Source organism: Dioscorea cayenensis, chromosome 4 (genome assembly GCF_009730915.1).
Source record: "Dioscorea cayenensis subsp. rotundata cultivar TDr96_F1 chromosome 4, TDr96_F1_v2_PseudoChromosome.rev07_lg8_w22 25.fasta, whole genome shotgun sequence".
Lineage (NCBI taxonomy): Eukaryota > Viridiplantae > Streptophyta > Magnoliopsida > Dioscoreales > Dioscoreaceae > Dioscorea > Dioscorea cayenensis.
The window spans coordinates 21,612,460-21,634,355 of record NC_052474.1 but is presented as its reverse complement, the minus strand read 5'-3'; the positions used below and the strand labels follow the sequence as shown (position 1 = coordinate 21,634,355).

At 33.9% G+C, this 21,896-nt stretch overlaps 4 protein-coding genes across 4 annotated transcripts; 1 reads left to right on the top strand and 3 right to left on the bottom strand.

Annotated features, from left to right (window-relative positions):
- Positions 1 to 388: 388 nt before the first annotated feature.
- LOC120258782 (protein DETOXIFICATION 34-like) lies at positions 389 to 2,798 on the top strand. Its single transcript, XM_039266216.1, has 7 exons — positions 389 to 568; positions 756 to 1,384; positions 1,705 to 1,761; positions 1,850 to 2,088; positions 2,200 to 2,318; positions 2,422 to 2,508; positions 2,602 to 2,798. Exons 1-7 carry the CDS (start codon positions 389 to 391, stop codon positions 2,668 to 2,670), a joined length of 1,380 nt encoding a protein of 459 aa, XP_039122150.1. The 3' UTR covers positions 2,671 to 2,798.
- A 105-nt stretch (positions 2,799 to 2,903) lies between these two features.
- Positions 2,904 to 7,127, bottom strand: LOC120259515. The gene is made up of 2 exons (XM_039267126.1): positions 6,757 to 7,127; positions 2,904 to 4,589 (listed from the first exon to the last, which is right to left on the bottom strand). The coding sequence occupies exons 1-2, from the start codon at positions 7,020 to 7,022 to the stop codon at positions 3,179 to 3,181; spliced, it is 1,677 nt and encodes a 558-aa protein (XP_039123060.1). The 5' UTR covers positions 7,023 to 7,127; the 3' UTR covers positions 2,904 to 3,178.
- Positions 7,128 to 9,663: 2,536 nt separating this feature from the next.
- On the bottom strand, positions 9,664 to 13,135 carry LOC120258304 (ethylene-responsive transcription factor-like protein At4g13040). Its single transcript, XM_039265668.1, has 7 exons — positions 13,005 to 13,135; positions 11,586 to 11,644; positions 11,058 to 11,188; positions 10,837 to 10,900; positions 10,376 to 10,556; positions 10,077 to 10,198; positions 9,664 to 9,998 (listed from the first exon to the last, which is right to left on the bottom strand). Exons 2-7 carry the CDS (start codon positions 11,626 to 11,628, stop codon positions 9,919 to 9,921), a joined length of 621 nt encoding a protein of 206 aa, XP_039121602.1. The 5' UTR covers positions 11,629 to 11,644; positions 13,005 to 13,135; the 3' UTR covers positions 9,664 to 9,918.
- Positions 13,136 to 15,367: 2,232 nt separating this feature from the next.
- LOC120259349 lies at positions 15,368 to 20,292 on the bottom strand. Its single transcript, XM_039266937.1, has 8 exons — positions 19,715 to 20,292; positions 18,191 to 18,717; positions 17,411 to 17,461; positions 17,219 to 17,326; positions 16,037 to 16,132; positions 15,837 to 15,938; positions 15,699 to 15,758; positions 15,368 to 15,609 (listed from the first exon to the last, which is right to left on the bottom strand). Exons 1-8 carry the CDS (start codon positions 20,247 to 20,249, stop codon positions 15,544 to 15,546), a joined length of 1,545 nt encoding a protein of 514 aa, XP_039122871.1. The 5' UTR covers positions 20,250 to 20,292; the 3' UTR covers positions 15,368 to 15,543.
- Between the last annotated feature and the right edge of the window lie 1,604 nt (positions 20,293 to 21,896).

Here is a 21,896-nt window from a genome sequence, read left to right as displayed (position 1 = left end):
AACCACTACTTGTTTAACTTTCAATTTTTTAATATGTTATCAATTATTCTTTTAACGTGCATAGAAGTGCTATGTTTTGTGTTCATGCTTGCATGTAATACAAACATAACACCAACCAACCAACCTAAGTTTTCTCCATTTCATGAAGATCATATGAATCCTAAACCAACAAGTTTTTGAAGGGTTTTTTAGAGTTGAGAAGTTTTAAATGGAGGAAGAACCACTTCAAAGAAACACAAAAGAAAAGATGAAGATGAAGATGAAGATGATGATGGATTTCCCATTGTTGCAAAACATTGATGATAATGATGATGATGAGAGGAATAATGAAGATGAAGAAGCACTCAAAGACAACCCTCAAATGAAGGAATTCAAACAAGGATGGCCAATGTTTTTGAGGGAGTCCAAGAAGATATGGAGAGTTGCAGGGCCTATAACTTTGAATGGTTTCTTCTCTTATGCATTGAACTCCTCCGTACAAATATTCGCCGGCCACCTAAGCGCCGTCGAGCTCTCTGCAGTCTCTACCTCCTTCTTGGTCACCACCAACTTTCCGACTATTGTTCTTGTGAGTCATACATTATTATCCATTCCATTTTTTTCTATCAAATTCATTAGTTTGTTTGATTTAATTATGCAATACATCCAAAATGCTTATATAAGATCTTTGTTTTTATGATAAATGTTTAGTTTTATCATTTTATATCATTTATAATGTAAAGGAATATTCAAATATCGCTCTGATACCATGTTAGATTGGCTTGGGGAGTGCAATGGACACATTATGTGGGCAAGCATTTGGTGCCGGAAAAATAGAAATGCTTGCCGTCTATTTACAACTCGCATTGATCATTCTTTTGGTCGCCGCTCTCCTCATGTCTCCGGTTTACATCTTCGCAACACCAATCCTAAAGTTCCTCGGCCAAGATGAGAAAATTGCCGTCCTTGCCGGGAAGTTCTCAATGCGCATAATCCCGCAAATTTTTGCAATGGCTATGAGCTTTCCAGTGCAAAAATTCCTCCAAGCTCAGAGCAAAGTTTCCATCCTCACATGCATTGCATTCGGAGGCCTTGTTCTTCATATTAGTCTATTGGGGATGTTTGTGTATGTGTTTGATTGGGGACTTGATGGAGCTGCAGCTGCTTACAATTTATCATCTTGGGCAGTGTCCATTGCTCAATTGGTGTACATCATTGTGTGGCATAAATTCAAATGGACTAGAATCTCATTTTCTTCTACTATCAAAGAGGTTTGGTCTTTTCTCAAGCTTTCTCTTGCTTCAGCCATGATGTTTTGCATGGATGGATGGAACATGATGGTAATGATGGTGATTACCGGACTTCTCAATAACCCGGCCATTGCCCTCGGTTCCATTTCTATTTGGTAAGCAATATAGATAATAGTTTTAACAGTGAATTACCATTGGAATTACATGTTTCACCTTTGTTTTTCAATTTACCAATTGAACTACCTACGTAGATATATATTTGTTGTGATATGATTGTTATTTCTGAATTGTCCTATCCATTATTCAGGTAAACAATTGTAACTTGTTGTAGTTCACAGAGACTAGACGAGAGCAAAATCAGTATAAATGTATATAAAATAAAACAAAATAAATGGTTACACTTTTGAACCTTTTCATTGTTCAAAAATATAATTTTCCTTTGAATCTTCTAATTGAATTGTTGGCTTTGTTTAAGCATGAACATAAACACATGGATCAGCATGCTATTCTTTGGAATCGATGCTGCCGCAAGGTACAGAGTAATTTACTGTTATGAATTGTTCTGTATTCATAGTGATAGGATTTTACTGATGATGAATGTTTTCTTTACCTTTCAATAGTGTTCGGGTATCAAATGAGCTTGGATCAGGCAATGCAAGAGCTGCCAAGTACTCTATTGCTGTCATCGGTGTTACTGCACTTGCAATCGCTTTTCCCTGCATCATCGTCATACTTGCGACACGAACTTATTTCCCCGTACTTTTTGCAAGCAGTAAAGAACTACAAAAAGCAGTAGCAGAAATGGCATATCTTCTAATTCTTGCTGTTTTCCTCAGTAGTATCCAACCAGTAATAATAGGTACTAATTAACCCTCTTGAATTAATTGTTTATTTTAATGTTCTTAAATTAAAATCAATGGTTTAGCAAATCTTAATTTCTTTCTTTCTTTTATTTTATTTGGCATTTTAGGAGCTTCTGTTGGAGGTGGTTGGCAAGGCATAGTAGCTTATATTAATTTCCTCTGCTACTATCTTATTGGAATTCCCTTGCAATATATCTTTGGATTCTTGCTTCATTGGAATGCTCTGGTAAATATAGAAGATTGTTTACAATAAAGTTTATGTTGAATTATTGATATTAAAACTCAGTTTAATTGTTTTGTTTGTCATTTGTGTTTGTAAAATTATGTAGGGAACATGGGGTGGGATGTTATGTGGACTTGTGTTGCAGAAATTAATTTTATCTGCAATAGTTTGGAAAACTAATTGGAAGGATGAGGTAAAAACATGTCTTCCTCTCATTTAATTTGAAACTTTTAATTAATTAATTAAGTAATTATTGATTGATGATTCTAAGTTTATCTTGTTTCAGGCTAAAAAAGCTTCAAACAGAATGCAATTGTGGGTGAAGCATGATGAAACTATTGATTCACAGATATGAATGTGATAAATTCCTTGCCTGTGTTTTTTGTTTTTACTTTTTATTCTTTCTCTGTTCTACAAGATTAACTGTTAAAAGAATCAATAGTTGAAGAACGTCGGAGATGTAAACGATATATTCATAAAAGAAAGCTGACATTTTTATTTATGATATAGTAGATGGTTTCAAGATCCAATTTGCCTGATTCTTTTGCAAGAACTTCATTCAGATAATGCGAGACAACAATTCAAGATAAATATATATATTGACAGATAAGTAGCAAACTAGAATATGGATGACATGAAACTGTTTCGAATATACTCACTCGTCTACATGTTACAATCAGACCTTCATTCTTTCGGTCTTTCAGATCAGATGTGTTTATTCATTGGTACAACATTCTTCTGCACATACAATCACAAAAATGAAAAAAATAGTGTCGCTATCGAGGAGGTGACAACATCAGACAAGAATGCGGGTGTATAAAAACAATCAATTGCAACACAACTATTTGTTGATTTCATGAGGTTCAGAACATCCATCTTGGTGATACCTGAACCTCTCTTTGCCGGGGCTTTCTTGACTCTTCTTGGTTATTCCTTTTCTTCATGCTTGATGAGACAGTTGGACTGTAATAATCATGGCTCCTCTGAGGTGCCGCGGGAGTTTGCGAGTATGTTTTTCGTAAAGGGATAAAGGTATTCTGTTTCTGCAAGTTGCCCTTCCGAGCCCCTGAGTTTCTGATACTGGAAGTCCACCTGCTATAGTTCACACAACTTTGGCTCCTGCCGACTTGTTGAAGGTTATTTTGATTTGGACTCGGGTAGTTTCTGCTCTCCATAGTTTCAGCTGAGTACATGGTTTCTCCTTCACTGCTGAATCCATCACCATACATCTGTAAATCCGAGACCTCAACTGGAGATGAACTGGACTGCACCTCACTGCAGCAATCCAACAGGGTAGAATCGGCAGGAAGAGTGGGAGGATTTTGTCCATCATTTGATTCTGGGATTTCATGTGATGCATGTCCGGCTTCTACGACCAGTTTCTGTTGTTTCGGTTCTTCAGCATTATTTTCCTTGGGATCTGGAAGCAGTTGTTTGAGGGGCAGTGGTAATGCAACGGATCTTGGATTTCTCGGAGGAAAATTTATATCCAAGAGATGATTTGAAATGTTTTCTTTCTTCCTGAGCGGCCCAGAAGTCAACCTTGGGGACTCATAGATCTCCGGAGTGGGAATACCTTGTTCATGAGCAGAGCGTAAATCAGCAACCAGGTTTTCTTGATTTGCAACAGCATTGGGTGAATTGCTCGGTCCAGGTTGACATCTTGTCCTCAAGATGACTTGGGGGGAGGATGAGATGTCATCATTGTCCTCCTCTGATGACTTGAAGACCCGTCGCTGGGTGAAAGATGTACAAGAATGTTCGCTCTTCTGTCCAGTAGACAATAAACGAATCAAAGGTAACTTGGGCTTGCTAAGTTCATCCAAGCTGCCTTCCCAGTGTTGATGCAACCAATCAAAGATGATAGGAATAGGAATCCCGAATTGCATGGATGAATCCTTTTTCCAAGAAAGTGATGAGGAGGACGATGCTGAAGAGGATCTTGCCGTCGGTGATGAAGCAAGTTTCATGGGATCACAGACCATGAAGGCAAGATTCCCTTGGGCATCAAAACCAGCTGATCCAGGACACCATGTCATTCCATCTGTAGAGAGCTTTATGAGGTTGTCAGTAGCTATTACTACTTTTCCTTCACCAACTGTCAAATCCATCTTATTTGTATGCCCTAGAACATAAACCAAACTGCCCAGGTCTAGACTTGGATTGCAACAGGGTTTCAAGGAATGAGGCTGCTGCCCTTGTGAAGATGAATCAGCATCAATGGTATCAAGCCCTACTATGGAGAGATCAAGAACAGAACTGGTAATGAAGAACCTGGCACATATGAATAACATAAATATCAGAAATTTGGTTAAACGATCTCAGATCCAACATTCTATGTCTATAAATTATAAACATTTGAGTAAACTGAACGTGAGAGCCAGTTTCCCACATATTTGTACACATAAAGGGCAAAGAAGACTGGAAAGCATAATAAGTTCATCTTGTTACTGCACCTTTCTGCTCCATTTGATATGAGAAAGTGTTCAATCAGTTGAAATTACAGCAGGAATCAGCTAAATTAATATAAAACAGAAAATTCCAGAAAAAATTTTTTTAGCAGTCTTGATAAAAAGAGAAATGGCACATTATCATACAAATTAAACAAATAAATCTCAAGCATGAAAGAATATCACAAAAATTTATGCATTGAGAGCAAATATTTGAAATTGGTATAAATGTTAATTCATAAAGTTAAGTGAATATTGTGAAAACACACATTAATTCTCAACAAAAACATCCTGCATAGATCATTAAATCTCGATCACATACTACTCAACTAAGCAAAATTTACAGACAATGCATAGACAACAACAACAACAAAGAATGGCATCCACATCATTGAAAAAATGACTAAGCACTTTTAGAATTTTTTGTTTTTGTTCCTGTAATATCCAGCATGGCAAATTCCTGAGAGGATTATCTCTATCTTCCTGTCAATACTTCCATAATTATTCATACATCAATATTATACCTGAACAATATAAATAAGGTGGCACTACCAAAACTTTCTATCAGACCAACTTGATCACCAAAGGTATTAAGTTGGTCCACTGTACAATCAGGATGTCTTTGCCGGATCAGAATGCACAGTGTAATTCAATCCCTAACTTTTCTCAACAACGCTTATAGGTAAATTAAAAACAAGCAATAGAATTAAAATAAATCTTAAAACATGTTGCTTTCCCAAACAGACCTTTCATAAAAAAAAAAAAAATCAAAAATCAAAAAATAAAAAATAAAAACAATCAGGATGTCTTTGCCAGATCAGAATGCACAGTGCAATTCAATCACTAATTACACAGTTAGTGATTGACAAGTAACAAAAGTTTGAAAGACAAGAAAGATGCATAAGACCTCAAGATTAATCAATTTTAACCAAATCTTAGAAAAGTATGATGCATTCTTCATATATTACAGATCTGGTACAATGAACATACCCCTCCATTGCATTAACAATAAGCAAAAACTTAGGCATCAGATGGTTTTATGCTTACTATTGTGGAGCAATGATGAATAAAGTAATGATAAAAACAAACTTAGACATCAGATGGATTTATGCATACTGTTGGTGGAGCAATGATGAACAAAGTAATGATAAAGCTAAATGCCAATGTCAATAGCCACATCTAAGCTTCAACGATTATTAAATTTTAATTTGTTCAGCATGTCTATCAACCAACACAATGATACACAACCAAATCTATCGACCTTCTAAAGTCCATCACTATGCCCATATGCCAAAAAGTAAAAATCATCGTCTAATGATAAGAATATTACTGAAATCACTAGAAGCAACAAACACATGCTTAGCCACATCCCAAGAGACAAATTGAACAATGACAAAAAATTCAAGCAATGATACATGTTTAATTAATCACCTACGAAAAAACCTTTTTTTTTTTTATTGAACCATGAGTCACAAAAAATCTATATATCAAACCATGTTTGGTATGCTACCACACACTAGTAAAGCAATATGTTCTCCAACATCAATTAAAACAAACACTAAATAGTAGAGAAAGTGTCCAGGCCTAGAAATCATCTCCAAGTGATATTCCTGGAATCTTTTGAACATACAAGTATACAACTACACTGATCTAATCCCGGAAAACCATTGCTAAAAATCCTACGGATGAATTCAAGAGCACGTTCTATAGATACCATGCATACACAAATTCACCAAAAAGCTAACTGGGCAACCACATTGACTTTCTATCTACATTATCCTTGCCGGAACAAAACCATCAGATCTTGATCCAACCATGCATCCTTTCCCTTTCCAGAACCAAAACAAAAATCCAATGCCACGAGATCAAATCAGTAAACAAAGCAAAACATCCCAAACAAAACAAATTCGATCAGCATTGCCACAGAGATCAAAGATTGAAGCTTTCGCTTCAAACACAACAAAATCAACAACCAGAGTTCGTCATCAGACCTGTGAGGGACCAAGCGGGCCGAGATGCGGCCATGGTGGAGCCGGATCTCGGCAGCCTCCGCAGCCGCAACAGTGGGAATGTTAGTATGGGTAGTGAGAAGCAAGCCACGGTGGATCAAAAACCCAGTTCCACAACCACCGCCAGGGACAGAGGAGATAGCAGCCAAGGCGGGACCTTTACCAGAAAAAATGGCACCTTTGATCCTCTCCGACTTGCCTCCCCCGGCGCAAAGGCACCAGCCAGCGCCCTCACGGAGCATTCCCATCTGCAAACCCTAGCAATGGCGTTGATGCCAAAGAGCAAGAGATCTGAGAGAAATACAGAGTTGGAGACACAGAGGATTTCAAGAAGAAGAAGAAGAAGGAAAGGAATGGAAAGAACGAGGCTGGAGAGATATAAATAAATAAATAAATAAATAAAAAGTAGCATTTCTTTTTCTCAAGTGCATCTCTCTAGTGTCACGCATTTGGTTTTTTTAATTAATAATAATAATATTATTAATTTATTTAATATTATTTTTTATATATTAAAAATAAATAAATACATGAAATTATTAAGATATGGAATAAATATGAATTTTTTTAGATTAAGATTAATGAATTTAGAATTTGGTTTTTTGGAATGTTGGTTTGTTAAAGCCAAAGTATGAGTTGGGCCCACTTGATAAATGTGTAATTGGAAATTAGTATGTTAAGATTTATTTTCAAGAGCTTGAATTTTAAATTAGCTTAGCTCATTCATAATTTTATTTCATTTTTTTATTTTTTATTTTTTATTTAATCTTTTACATATTTTTTTTTCAGACTAGAAGATTGAAAGTATCATAAAAATGTAGATCTTTACTAGCCCTGTTAGTATTCAAATTTTATTTTTATTGTACATAATAAGTATATAAATTACATAATATTTTTAAAAAAAATTATTTATTGATTTCTGAAACTTTCCATTAATCATAGGGAGATTATGATATATTTTTCAATATATATATATATATATATATAAAAGTCCAATAGTCTGACTAATAACTCTAATTATATGCCATTACTTAATAATATTATCTTAAAATTTGACTCCCATTACTCAAAAAACAGTTAATATCTAAGCAATGCAAGTTGCATTTCAAAGGCCAAAAGAAAAAAAAAAAACAAACAATAAATCCATTCCAAACACATGACTCTTATAATTGCCATGGACATTTTTGCATCATTCATATCACTGTAATTACAAGAATCTTGAAAAAAAAAGTCATACACATCTGACATGTCCTGCAGTAATTAATTATAAAGGGAAAAAAAAAGATAAAAGAAAAATGGATAGAATGATATATGTTTCCTCCTCTTTGGCAATACCCACACTTCTTGTCTCTGCTTAAACTATTGATTAATCACAAAGCTTGTTTTTGTGATGTGATTTAGCAATAACCTTTTTTTTATTTATTTTTATTTTTTATTTTTTATTTTATCTCAGGTGTAGCATGTTTCCTCAACCAACATGTAAAAGAACTGCCTCATTATTAACAATGTACAAAGTAATGTCTTGCCAAGATAATAGTATTGTGTGACAAAAATATAAGGCTCAATTATTTTAATGCTGTTTCAGTTAAAAAATAATAATAATAATTATTATTATTGATAATGTTGACCTCTGCTACCACACAGTGGACTAGAGATGGGCACGGGCCGGTTAACTGGCCCGGCGGGCCCGACCTGCCGGGTTGCGGTTCACCGGCCAGGCTGGGTATAGAACCTGCCGGGCCGGGTTGGCCCGTCGGACCCGGCGGGTCCGGGTCACAGGAAGCCGGGCCCGGAACCGTCCCGGCTTCCATGTTGACCCGACGGGTCAACCCGGCGGGCCGGCCCACTCAATAAAAAAAAATTAAAAAATTCAAAAAATTTAGAAAAAAAAATATAAAAAATTCAAAAAAGGGTTGGGCCCGGCGGGCCGGGCCGGGTTGCAACCAGGTCTGGCCCGGCGGGTTGACCCCGCGGGCCAACCCGCCGGGTCACGGGTTGGGCCAAGCCCAACCTGTAACCGGCCCGTCTCTATGACGGGCCGATTACGGGTTGTTGGCCCGGCCCTCCGGGTCAGTGACCCGGCGGGCCGGTTCCGGGCCGGGCCGGGTTGTCTGACGGCCCGTGCCCACCTCTATAGTGGACAACACCGACTTATTTGATTCCCATGTTTCTTCATTGCTATTTTTTTTTTTCCAAAGTAACTCATCCCTGGTGATTACCTGCATGCTTTTTGTTTTTTTGTTTTTGTCCTTTTTATCTTTTCGAGTTGTTTTGGTTAATTTTTTTCTTTAATAAAACAACAGTTCATCTAATTTTTTTTTTTTTAAAAAAAAACTTTCTAAACATACACACATTTTTATTAGTATAGCTCAACCATATATTGGCTATTGCCATGGTAACCTGTTGGAAATTTATATGCATAATCTAGTAAATTCAAAGTTTAATGAGATGAAGTAGTAAATGACTCAAAACCAGAATTACCTTGATATGTAATGGCTATAATGAGCTTTTCTTCTATCAAAAAGTGAAGAAATATAATTTTTAAACAAGAAAGGCAACTTCTGAGAGAAACTTCAAGAGATATATTTTAAAAAAATAATTATAATCACAATATATATAAACTCATGACTTGGGTATGTGGATGATTAAGACCCACATATACTTGTTCAAATATATGCAGACCTCATAGAAATTCTTAAGCACTAAACATAAACATAAGTTCAGCATTTTTCAATGCATTGTTATTCTCAAAACTGTTAAACTGATTAATAGTCCCACATCGATTAATTTACAAAAATATAAATTTAAATATATAAATATAGTTTAGTCTTTTAGCATGAATATCAAGGCAAAAGATTAATCTAACAAGATGCAATTATATTTAGCCATCAGAGCAACCATCCTTGAAAAATTCTGTTGGGGAGAACATAGATAAACATATTTACACATTAAGCAATACAATGAACCAAAATAATAATAATAATAATAATAATAACAACAAGACTAATTTTCTAATCATTGCTGCATACATAAAATTGGCTCCAAATTGTGGATTTTGATCAGCAACAACATCTTCTATACCTAAAATTGCAGCAAAAAAAAGTATTAAAAGTTTTCATCGATTAAATGCCGAAGAGGCATCTGAATCTACATGCTCTCTAAGTTGTTGCATTGCAAATTGTTCTCATTCATCTTCTTTCTACCTCCACCTTGTCTTCTCTGGTGCTCTGTAAAACAAAAAATCGAAAACAATAACTCAATTGTTGAACTTGATAGTTTACTACTAATAACAATGAATTCAGTACTTTTGCTCGAAATCGAATTACGCGTAATCTCTAAGAATTCTTCCCACTTGTATCTGCTCAGTTCTTGTTTTTCCTCTTCTGACAATTCAAAGTTCGGCCTTCTACCGCATATATATGCTGCTCTGCAGATAAACAAAGATACAAATAATGTGATATTGATTTATTAGTTTGATAATTTTCGACAGGTAACACGAAAGAAATACGATGTTTGAGATGCAGTCTAGGTTCTTTTAACAAGTTATTGACAGTCTAGTTTTTTTCCATTCACAGTTAAATATGTTATGTCGAACCGAACATACCTGTCGTATAATTTTGCTGCCTCTTCTTGTGATCCAACAGTACCCAAGTGGATTTGTTTCTTGTCGACTTTTATTGCTGCTTGCCATTTTGTGTTTTTGAAATAAACGCCGCGCATTATTGGTGGTTCCTGATCTTTATATTGCTTTCTCCTGTAATTCTTTCTGTGTTTGATTTTTTTATCTGCAGGTAAAAACAATCTAATTTAGACCAAGTTGTCGTGAGAGAAACATTGATAACCAATTAAAACTTTGAGGAAAGAAACAAGAAATTATGTCAGTTTCCAATTATTTTCCAATTATAACAAGCTTTTCGATCAATTTATCTTATCTTTTATTTCTAAGAATAGAAAAAAATAAATGTATCTTATGAATAATGCAAGCAAAGTATTCATCAGTGATCCAAAGTATCACTTGAATAAATCTTAAAGTAGTTATAATCTGCTTGCAAGAAAACCATTAACCTTGAAAATAATGATCGACTTCCTCCTTTATCACTGTTGTAGATTCTACACATTCTTCAGAAATCTGTACGTGTGAAACAAATCAAATGATCTGAATGATGAAATATAGACATGCAAAAAAAAATTATAAATGAATCAGACTTGATAGAATGATACATAAATATCAGAAAGTTATTGATTACTAGAACACAAGAAAATGGAATTATGCAATTTAGTTTGACCAGCTTTTGATGGTCGATGATTACTGCCGGTAACGGATGCACACTGGATGGCCTGATATTCTGATTACGACTTTCGACAAATGTGTTATTTTCAAAGAATTTAGGAATCCCAATGCTGAATGAATGTTTCCCTGAAAATGTCAAATATAAATACAAATAAACAATACTAAGAACAAACAGGTCATTGACAAATACAATTAAAAAATGAAAGTTCAAAAGTTAAAAAGGCAAAAGATAACTGAAACAGGAAGCAATATTATATCTACTCCTTTCTTTTTCTTTATATTTTTAAAGAAAAACAAGTCCTCATTGAAGTGCAAAAAGGAGTTTTGACTTTTGAGGATTGATTAAGAAAGAACAAATCATAATTGTCAGTTATCAATGGCATAGTCACACTCAGAAATTAGTATTTCACTGATAAAAAGAACACCAATTTCTTTTGCAAACATAACCACCACACTCAAAATATTGTGATATTGATCTCACAAACATATGATTTGAATCATTGTACAAGAAGTTAAAGCATACCAGAACAAAGTCCCAAAAGTCTGCGCCGTCTTAAGCTTACCATGACTGATCCAATATTCCTAATGGAAACACCAAATTATTCATCAAAGAAAATATAAGGCAATGAAAAAATCTAAGCAAAATTGGACATGAGACACAAATCAAGGCATTTATCATTGACAAATCACATTGTGTTCTCCATATTTTAATATTGTTATTTTTTTGAATCACACTGCAGATAAGATTAAACTTCTTAAATATGATTTATGAGCAATTGGCATAGAAGAAATTCTTGAAGACAAAGTTATTTGTGCAAAAAGCAGAACGGTTCATGAATCATGATATTATGATTAAGATTCACATATTTGAAGCAACTCGGCTTCGGCGACCATTTCTTCACCATTCTGTCTTGTTATTATTCACAACCAAACATCAATGGCAAGACAATTAAAGAATGCTAAATCTTAAGCTATGCAAATAATATTTTTTTTAAAGATTCACAAATGAACAATATAACAGTAAAAAAAATTCCCAAAAGACAATCTCCATATTCCAAAGAGAACATGCACTGCACTTATCACTAGACCAAAGTAAATAAATAAAAAAGTAAGATTGCCAAACAAATGCAATGCAGACTTCCGAATTATACTTTTTCAAAGATTCACAGATGAACAATGTAACAGTAAAAAGTCAGTTTCAATACACTTATCATTAATTAGACCAAAAAGATTGATGAACAAATGCAATGCAGGGTTCAAAAATTATTCTTCTTTTCTGAAGCCTTCTCAATGCTCTCTGCATGAAAAATTTGGCATTTTAATTCTCACTTTCCTATTTCTGCTTCTTAATTATCCAAATGAAAAAGAAAATTCCAATAATTACAATCTTATTACAAAAAACTCATTCCACAAACTGTATGTCATCCAAATAATTTTCCCATTTCCATTCCATTCATCTCAATGACTTGTAAATTCAATAGTTCCAACACTGAAATCCCAACACGCATCTCCTTCACTGTTCAACCATGATTGATCTAGCAAGTAAGGGCCCCACATTTCATGGCTCTGCCAGCAAAACATGAAAATAGAGACAAAAAGATATATGTATACATTTTTCTGATATTTACATGGTAACAGTACATTTTTCTGCAGTTTAAGATTGATTCACTAATCAATCTTAAACTGCAGAAAAACAATAAGAACCAACAAATTCCCAATCAATCTGCAGTCCTTCAAACTCTTCCAAAACATGAAATAACTACTTCAATAAAACACAACAACAACAACAACAACAACAACAACAAAACTACATGAATCAAAGCCATGAGTTGACAAAAGAAAGCATTAAATATTGAAACATATATATATATATTAATATAATATATATATATATATATATATATATGTGAAGCAAGAAGACAAGAGATGGTGTGGTACTCACCTTGGAGAGGAAAAACAGGGATATATGAGTATGGATTAATGAAGGAAAAAATCTATGGAAGCATGGCAGGCAAAGTTGGGGAAGTTGGCCAAGATGAGAAGAAGAAGGAAAAGAAGGCTTTCAATCTACCACCTTTCTTTCTTCCTTCCTTTGTCTTATGTATGCTATCCTTTCTTATTTTCTCCAATCAATCCAAATGACATTTTTGCCCTTGCTTATTTCTACTATTAACTAAAAAACCCACTTCAAGAGTTCCACCACCCTACGCTATAAGATTTATATATATATATATTTTAATAGAAGAGCTAATTTTTTTTTCAAAAATGTACAACTTTATGTATGACAAATTAATATTTTTAATTTTTATGCTATTTGCTTGACAAGGATTAGAGTGTGTGTGTATATATATATATATATATATAAGAACTGAAATTAAATATTTATATGTTGAAATAATGTGGGGATTATTATTATTACCAAGTGGAAGAGGGTAGAGATGGTAAATGGAGGAGAGGAGTAGGGGCAATATGGGAAAAAGGGGGTGAGGAGTGAGATGTGGGTTTTATTGGCTTAGGTTTTAAGGTGGTGACAATGGAACGAAGTGAAGGGAGAGGTAGTTGGATGGAAAAGGTGGCCATAAACATGAGCCGTGTGGATAGCGTTCCACCATTCACCACTTACTCACGTGTGTGTGTGCTTTTTATAATATATAAACAATTTATATCTTATATCAACGATATTTGGTTTGTTAGCACCGAATTTTTTATATTAAATGTTTATGTTATGTTGATGAGACAGATTCAAATCTTAGCTCACGTAAAATGTAATATAAGTGTGTTAAGAGATTAACTTTATATCTATATATATCCCTGATATGACTTGTTTATATTGCGTCAAAATCTTATTATTATTATTATTTTATTTTTGATCTATTGGTTTAATATGAGCTATAAGATTTAAATCAATATGAGGTAAGGTATTGGGAGTATTATAAAAATTAAACTAAATCTCTCCTAATAAATGTTTTTTATATATATACAAAGAATCAAATTCGAAACCACTTGTGTAAATGAGTCAAGATTTTCACTTGAACTAATTCTTTTCGGTTAAATATTGGATGTTTAAACATACTAAATAATGATAAACAGAGTTTTTGTTTTAAAAAAAATTATGTTAAGATATTATTATGGAAAGTTGGTCATCTAGGTAGCATGGAATAATGAAAAATTCTTTCCATTTGTGGCCCGGGAGAATCTATAAACTATTGAAGGTATGCTTGTGCATAGGTTTGTGATTTCATCTACACTCCTCCATTTATTCATGTAATTAAAAAGTTTATTTCTTTTTCATAAATCCACTACAGAATTAGTTCAGTTGTGGTTTATACCATTTTTTTAAATTAAATATTTATAAAATTTTATCAACTTTACATTAAAAAAAAATGATAACTCTGAGAAATTGAGAAATTTATTTTATTTAATTTTTTTACACCATTGATTAAGTTGAATTTTATTTATTTTATAATAAAAATAAAAATTAAATTTTCATACACACACATACACATTTAATGGGGTATGTATTACCAATGAAAACAAAATTTCTTTTTCATAGATTCCACCACAAGTCTGCAAAATTTGTTTGGGTGTGGCTTAAATCATTCATTTCTTTGAATAAAATATTTATAAATTTTCATAAAGAGGGGATTTCCTTGCATAAATGTAGTACATTTCAACGTCCAGTGGTTGCCTAAGTCTAGAGTTAGACATCAAGTTGTGGTTACTAGTTATTTGAATATATCGTCATTGAATGGTTAAAATTTCCTCCTAATTTTATTCTTTCTTCCTCCTTCAACATTGTTTTCGTCACCATCATCTATACATATTATTAAAGTAGATATACAGAGTTATTTAAATTATAACCTTAAAATTTTTATTATATATTTATAAACAATATTACCAAGAGTTATTTAGTTATAACATTAAATTTTTTATTATTTATAAAAACCTTGATGCTTTTCCTAGCTATCATGCAGAATAGTTATCTTATGCTTTTAAGAGTTTAATAACTTCAATTTCTCTTTCTATGGTGCTTGAATTTGATATTTTTATCACATTGATTAGTTGCAATTACAGTTATTAAGAAGTAGAAATTTAGTAACTATGACCAAAGTAATTCATGTTAGTCCCTGGTTTACTTGACAAAAGATAAATAACTACCTCACTGACAACAACATTTTAAAATAAGAAAGGCATTCTCTTGAACAATATGGAAAATTGAATACATAAATATAAATAATGAAATAAATAATCCAAGTTAATATAAAATGAAAAATAGCTCTCTGCATGATGGATATGCTAACCAAGTGTTTCAAATGCTACCTGCATGATGGAAACAACCTTGCTGAATGAATAATCAATGATTTGTTCAAACACTGAGAATATTGTGTAATGAGCATAATAATCTGGCATCATTTGACAAACTCATTTATCAAAACATTTCTTTTTTTTACGAAGCGAAATCGGTGAACAATATTGGCATGTTACAGCAAGTAAGATTCGACAACAGTTCGTCCAAACTTCTCTTGCACATCCTTTGGCGTTTCAATCTGCACATCGATTATGAGACGAATACACAAGTTAGGAACAGAACTACAGGAAGGTATGGTGCCAACAGGCTTAAGCAACTTGAACTTACAGCGTTCAATGCTTTAAATAGAACCTTGATAACATTAAGCGGATTTCTTGATCCAATTATCTGTAAACAAACAAAATTGTTAGATCGATGATCTAACGAAAGATCACTCCATTCGGGGGAGATTTGGTTACGACGTACCTTTGATTTGACATTGCTGAATCCAGCCAAGTATAGTACAGTCTCCACTGTCCGACTTGCGGCTGACATTCCACTTCTCATCGGACCAGGCCATAAATATATCTATGGCAGGAGATCATGTCAGCAAAATAGTTTTCTGAGCTGACAAAAGAGGAAACAAGAAAACAAAAACCATAATAAAGGAGTTCATCGAGTTGAACCTTGGTTTTTTCGTATTTCGTGTGAATTGCATGTGCAATTGTATGCTCTTCATACCGCTCGACATAGTGAAGATTTTGAAAACATTTTTCATATGCCTGTAACCCAAAAAAGATAGAAGAAATCACTCATGCATCCAAGAGTTGAACTATGGGAAAATATAACCAGACTTAACAATTTGTCTTAGTTTGACTTAATTTACAAGAGTCATCAGAGACCTGGTGCAGACAATCTCCGGTCATGATTACATTGTTCGTTTATCATGTATAATGTAGAGCCAGGTTAACCAAAAGATATACGGAAGAAACGCAATGGTTGAGTTAAGGATGGTACTTGCAGTAATGTGTACGATGAGAATACATCTTTGATTGGTGCATTTGGACTTTTAAACAAGTCCGCAAATACCAATGTTAATTGAAAAGATCATTATAAAATATTAATGGAGTCAATTGTCTAACTGTGTGTCAAATATCCTTACTCGCCCACTTTCTCATTCTAAAAGACAAACTATCTTGTGTATTTGTGTTACATTCTGGTGTTCTTAGTGCTCCTCCATAAAAAAGAAGTTACTCGGGAAAAAGACGTTCTTGCAAAATATTCATTTTAATAATATTTTAACTGGACAAGGTTCTATCAGAATCAGTGGGAAGTGATACTTAATCATTTTATTCTACAACAAATGTCTTCTGTTTCACATGTGATTAGAACCATTGTTGTTGGAATCAGTTCATTAATGCTTCAGATAATATCTCCCTAGATAACAGTTTACATAGCATCTCTGGTTGAACAAGATGTTGCATCTTTTTAAGTGTAAATTTGAACCATTGTCGTTGGAATCAATTCATTAATGCTTCAGATAATATGTCCCTAGATAACAGTCTACATAGCATCTCCGGTTGAACAAGATGTTGCATCTTTTTAAGTGTAAATTTGAACCATTGTTGTTGGAATCAGTTCATTGATGCTTCAGATAATATGTCCCTAGATAACAATCTACATAGCATCTCTGGTTGAACAAAATGTTGCATCTTTTAAGTGTAAATTTGAACCATTGTTGTTGGAATTAGTTCACTAATGCTTCAGATAATATGTCCCTAGATAACAATCTACATAGCATCTCTCGTTGAACCAAGATGTTGCAACTTTTAAGTGTAAATTTGAGGAAAATTTGAGGATATAAGTACCCTTTGAATAGCAATCTTAGCATTTGGACCTTTGGCTTTAGCAAAACCAACAACTCCATGGTAGTTGCCTGTGGCTAACAATGCAGTGAACTTCACCAGTTGCCCTCCCTGGGTTAGGATAAATAGGAAGTAGACCGTTTAGTAGAAAGCTGATTTGCACTCAAGACAGAAGTAACTGAGGAAGAGAATAACCTTGGTAACTTTAACTGTTCGATTGACATCAATTACCTTCACATCAAAACCCTGTCACAATTCAAGAAATTTCTACATTTTAGTGCCCAAGGGTTGGCAAAAAACACAACTATATATATAAAAAGAAAAACACAACACAAAAGGAAATTGGATTTAAATTGAAAAAAGAAGAAAACCAGTAGATCTCTCATACAGGGAAACGGTATGTGAAAATATCAAAGACTTCACATTGAGACCTAATCAATGAAAAGATAACTATACTCAACCAAAGGTTTACTCCCACGCTTTTATATTATATAAGTGGCAAAGCTTTCTCTGAGACCACATAAAAAAGGAACTTTTGTTTGAAAACAAGAAAATGTGAAGAAAACATTGTCATTATAAAAATTCAATGACATAAAAAAAGGAAAAGGATATAGTGGCATTTGCCGCTTGGAATCCTCTATTACAAAACAATAAATTGAGAAATGGACTCAATGATAAAAGCAAATTCCTGCAGCCAGCAAAAAATACTGGTAGATAATATGACTTTTAGAAAGAACAAGTATATTTCTAGTGTTAGATGGAACACAACATTCCACCTTAATCCAGTACAAGTGGAGAGAAGCAGAGATATGCTTGCTTATGCATAATCAGAGTATCAAAAGGAAAAGATAAACAAATCACCAAGCAGGTAAACCACTGTAAGTATCAGTGGCAGTCTCAAAATATATATCTAATGAAAGAGGTATACCAACCAAACTAATTTTGTAAACCATTGTGCTTAATATTTTCACTTACTTTTCGATATAGAGGCCTCCTCCTTTTCTCTGTCAAAGAATTTCTTTCCTCCACTAGATCTTTAATTTCTTCCTCTAGAACTCTACCTTTCTTTCCAAAAGTGTGATCTAGTTCCTCCAGCTTTTGCTCAATTTTCTTTTCTAAGTCATTAAGTTTATCGATCAGTACATCATCTTTCTCTTTAGTCTCATTTAAGTCTTCATCGTCATCTTCGAGGCTGGCACCCTTAATCATTTGCTTTTCTCTTTCAAACCCAGTATTATCTACAACATCTTCAGGAGAACCTACCTGTTGGTGCTGAATAACCCCAAAATTTGATGGGTTATTGGGATCATAGGCTTCTTTGCATTCCATCAACCTAACTGCTCGATTTAGCTTTTGAAGGAGAATAAATCTATCCTTTCCTGTGGTTTGTTTCAAACGGTTCATCATATCACCTATGACTCTGTATTCCAATGGCAGCTTCAGATGCCGTTCCTCAAATTTGTCAATCTTTGTCATCCATTTGTGAGCATCATCAAGAGTTTCTGTTAGATAACTACGGGTAAGAAAAGCAGATAAAAATATCCAACAACAAACATCATAATATTGAACATATGGACCACTTGCAGGGCATATCATGTGAACTTTGCCTTTGCAAACAAAAGACCTACAAATAGCATATCTTTTCTTACTGTTGCAAGATTTCCAAAATGCAGCTATTCAACTGACATAATTAGATCAAAATCTATGCATGGGATCATTGCTTCACATCCTTTATCTTTCCACACAAGTATTTCCTATAAAGATATGTGTTTATTTGAGTGCGCATAGAGGATCTAGATCTATCAGCAAGATAAAGAGAAAAGACAAATAGCAAACAATTGCAACAACACAAAAAAAGAAGTTACACCGATTCGGTACACAGCTTAGATCCATGAGCAAAAACAATCAGAGAATACTTTTATCATGCATGAATGGGATTAAAAAAAATGATAGCAGCCTTGAACAACCATCTACATACAGCTCCCCTACTACCAATACAATTTAATAGTATAATATAAACCTCATTATCTTATTTATATGGATATATGTTATCTGCTCAACAATATTTTAAAGAAAGATCCTTTTCTCAACAAAGTTCAATCTGGTTTTTTTTGCAAAGGATGAATGTAGTACTCCAAGCTTTCCTCCTCAATCAATACAACTTTCATTCTAGGAATGTCAAAATCTGGTGATCCAAAAATTATGGAAAAAGGTTTGAAATGCCCTAGCCAGAGTGTGCATGTGTACATACAAAGCAATTCGCAGAACAGAAACGCAAAATTAGAATGATTAGACAACAGGACACATGACTCGATTAAGTCTAAAATCATTTGCAAGTTATCATTTTGATCACATCTCATAGTAAATAAAGGAAATTTGAACTAAAACGATGGATTAAACAGTGACATATAAGAAAAGACTTTTTTTTTTTTTCTTTCCTCAAGAACAATGAAAAGAATATAGAAATTACTGTGAACAAGGAGATGAAGGTGATACAACCTGACTCAGCGAAACTCTTAAGCAATTCGCCAAACCTCTTGCACTTGTTCTCAAAAGCATCAACCCGCTTCTTCACCTCCTCGACGGAATACCGCTCGTCGTCGTCGCTCTCGGAATCGGTGGGCTCCCAGAACTGATCAATGTTCTCCAACTCCTTGGCCTTCTTCTTCTCCAGCTTCTCAATCAGAGGAGTCACCCCCATGTAGTCCTCTGACTCGGAATCGCCATCATCGTCACCGAGAACCACTCCAGCCTTTCTCTTCTCCTCCCTCTCAAGTTGCCTTTCCCTCTCCACCTCGGCAAGCAGCTCCTGAACGACTCTATCGCCGGACACAGAGGTGGAGGCGGAGAAATGGCGGAGGATCAGGGAAGGGGATTGGAACGGGTTCAGATGATGGCGGGATAGGTGAGATGGTGGAATGGATGAGAGATTTCGCCAGAATACGTGGACGGTTTGAGGGTAGAGGCGGAGAGAGAGAAGACGAACCCAGGGGCCCTTGCCCCTGGTGGCGGCGGCGGCGGCGGCTGCCGCCATTGCTGGCTTCGGGAGATCGAGAAGATGAAGATGGAACTCTACACTGAAAATTTGTTCTAAACCTTTAAACCCCTTTTTATTTTTGGCTTTTTGCATGTAGCTCCCTGAGATTTCTTGTAATTATAATATAATTTTGGATTTTTTTCTAGATTATATATATTGGGTAATTAGGTAGTTAAGCAATTTCTCCTTTATTCTTGTAACTTAGATGGTTTGAAAAATATAGTATGAACCAACCGTTTTTGGGCCAATTGGTAGTGGATCTTTTACATAGGGTGTTTGTTTTGGGGAGGGGCGCGAGATCGAGTCTACATGTCTACAGAGTGAGGGACGTATGGGTCGACAGATTAGGCTCTGTTTCCCACGTGTGCGCATCTCTGATTAGGCTCTTATCACTCTTTTTAAAAATATATATATATATATATATATATATATATATAGTATGATATATAAAATATGAATATGTATACATAAATGGTTGGTGTTGGAAATTGAATTTTGGGTTTTGTATAGTTAGTTGAAATATATGAAATATAAAAAAATGTTATATATTTGAAATATTATATAATTACCATTAAGTAAAAGAAAATAGTTATAAAATGATTTTTTTCAAGCCAGATTACACTTAAGTTTAATTTTTGTTAAACTTATTTCAACTCGGCTCTAAAACATAGAATTAAATTTTGCAAACATAATCAATTTAAGATTTGTCTCTATAATAAATAAATAAATAAATAATTTCCATTTAACTTTACTCTATTTAGAGATGGTAATTTTGGTTTATGGGTTGTAAAAAATTTATGTCTACTTGTGTGTACTAAAAGCACTTGTTTGATACAATTATACAAACATGACACAATTAACTAAATAGGTCACAAACACAACATTATTATTACACAGTTGGCATGATTATGAACACAAATCATATGTTAACCCGATGGTAATCAAATGCAAACAATACAATTAACTTAAAAATACAATTAAACACGGAAATAAAATTATAAATTGCATAATTTATAAAAATATTACAAAAATATTACTGTATTACATATAATTATAAATATATATTTTATTAAATTATTTTTCAGTAATCAAATATTAGTAAAACAACCTTAAAATGTACCCAAAGACGACATCAATTTTTTTCCAACCATCTTCAATTTTCAATATGTTGAAACTCTCAAATCACTTTGTTTTAAAAAGAGTTGTAATTAGCACCTAAATTTTTTTAAAAAAAAACTTCATGTGTTGCCACCATCATAATGTCCAGCAATTAAAGTAGTTGACTTCCGTGCAAAACGTAGATGGTTATTGCATTATTAAAAAAAAATTCTTGTGCTTAAGACCTTAAACCCTGATATGATATTCTTTTAATCCTTTAATGGCCAATATCTCCATTAACCTATGTTTTTTGCCACATAATCTAGGCAAAATGTCCAAAATCATGTGAGAGTTATGTTTCTAATCACCACAGATGCTATCTCTAGTGAAATATACCTAATTATTGATAACATTATCTAACAGAGACCTTAGATTACCAAAACTGTAGTTTGTCCCTTTGTAGTTGTTGTAGGATGTAGCCAAAAGCTTGAATGATATTCTTTGAGTCAATTCCTCAAATACATTGTAGGCAAGAAGAAGAAACTT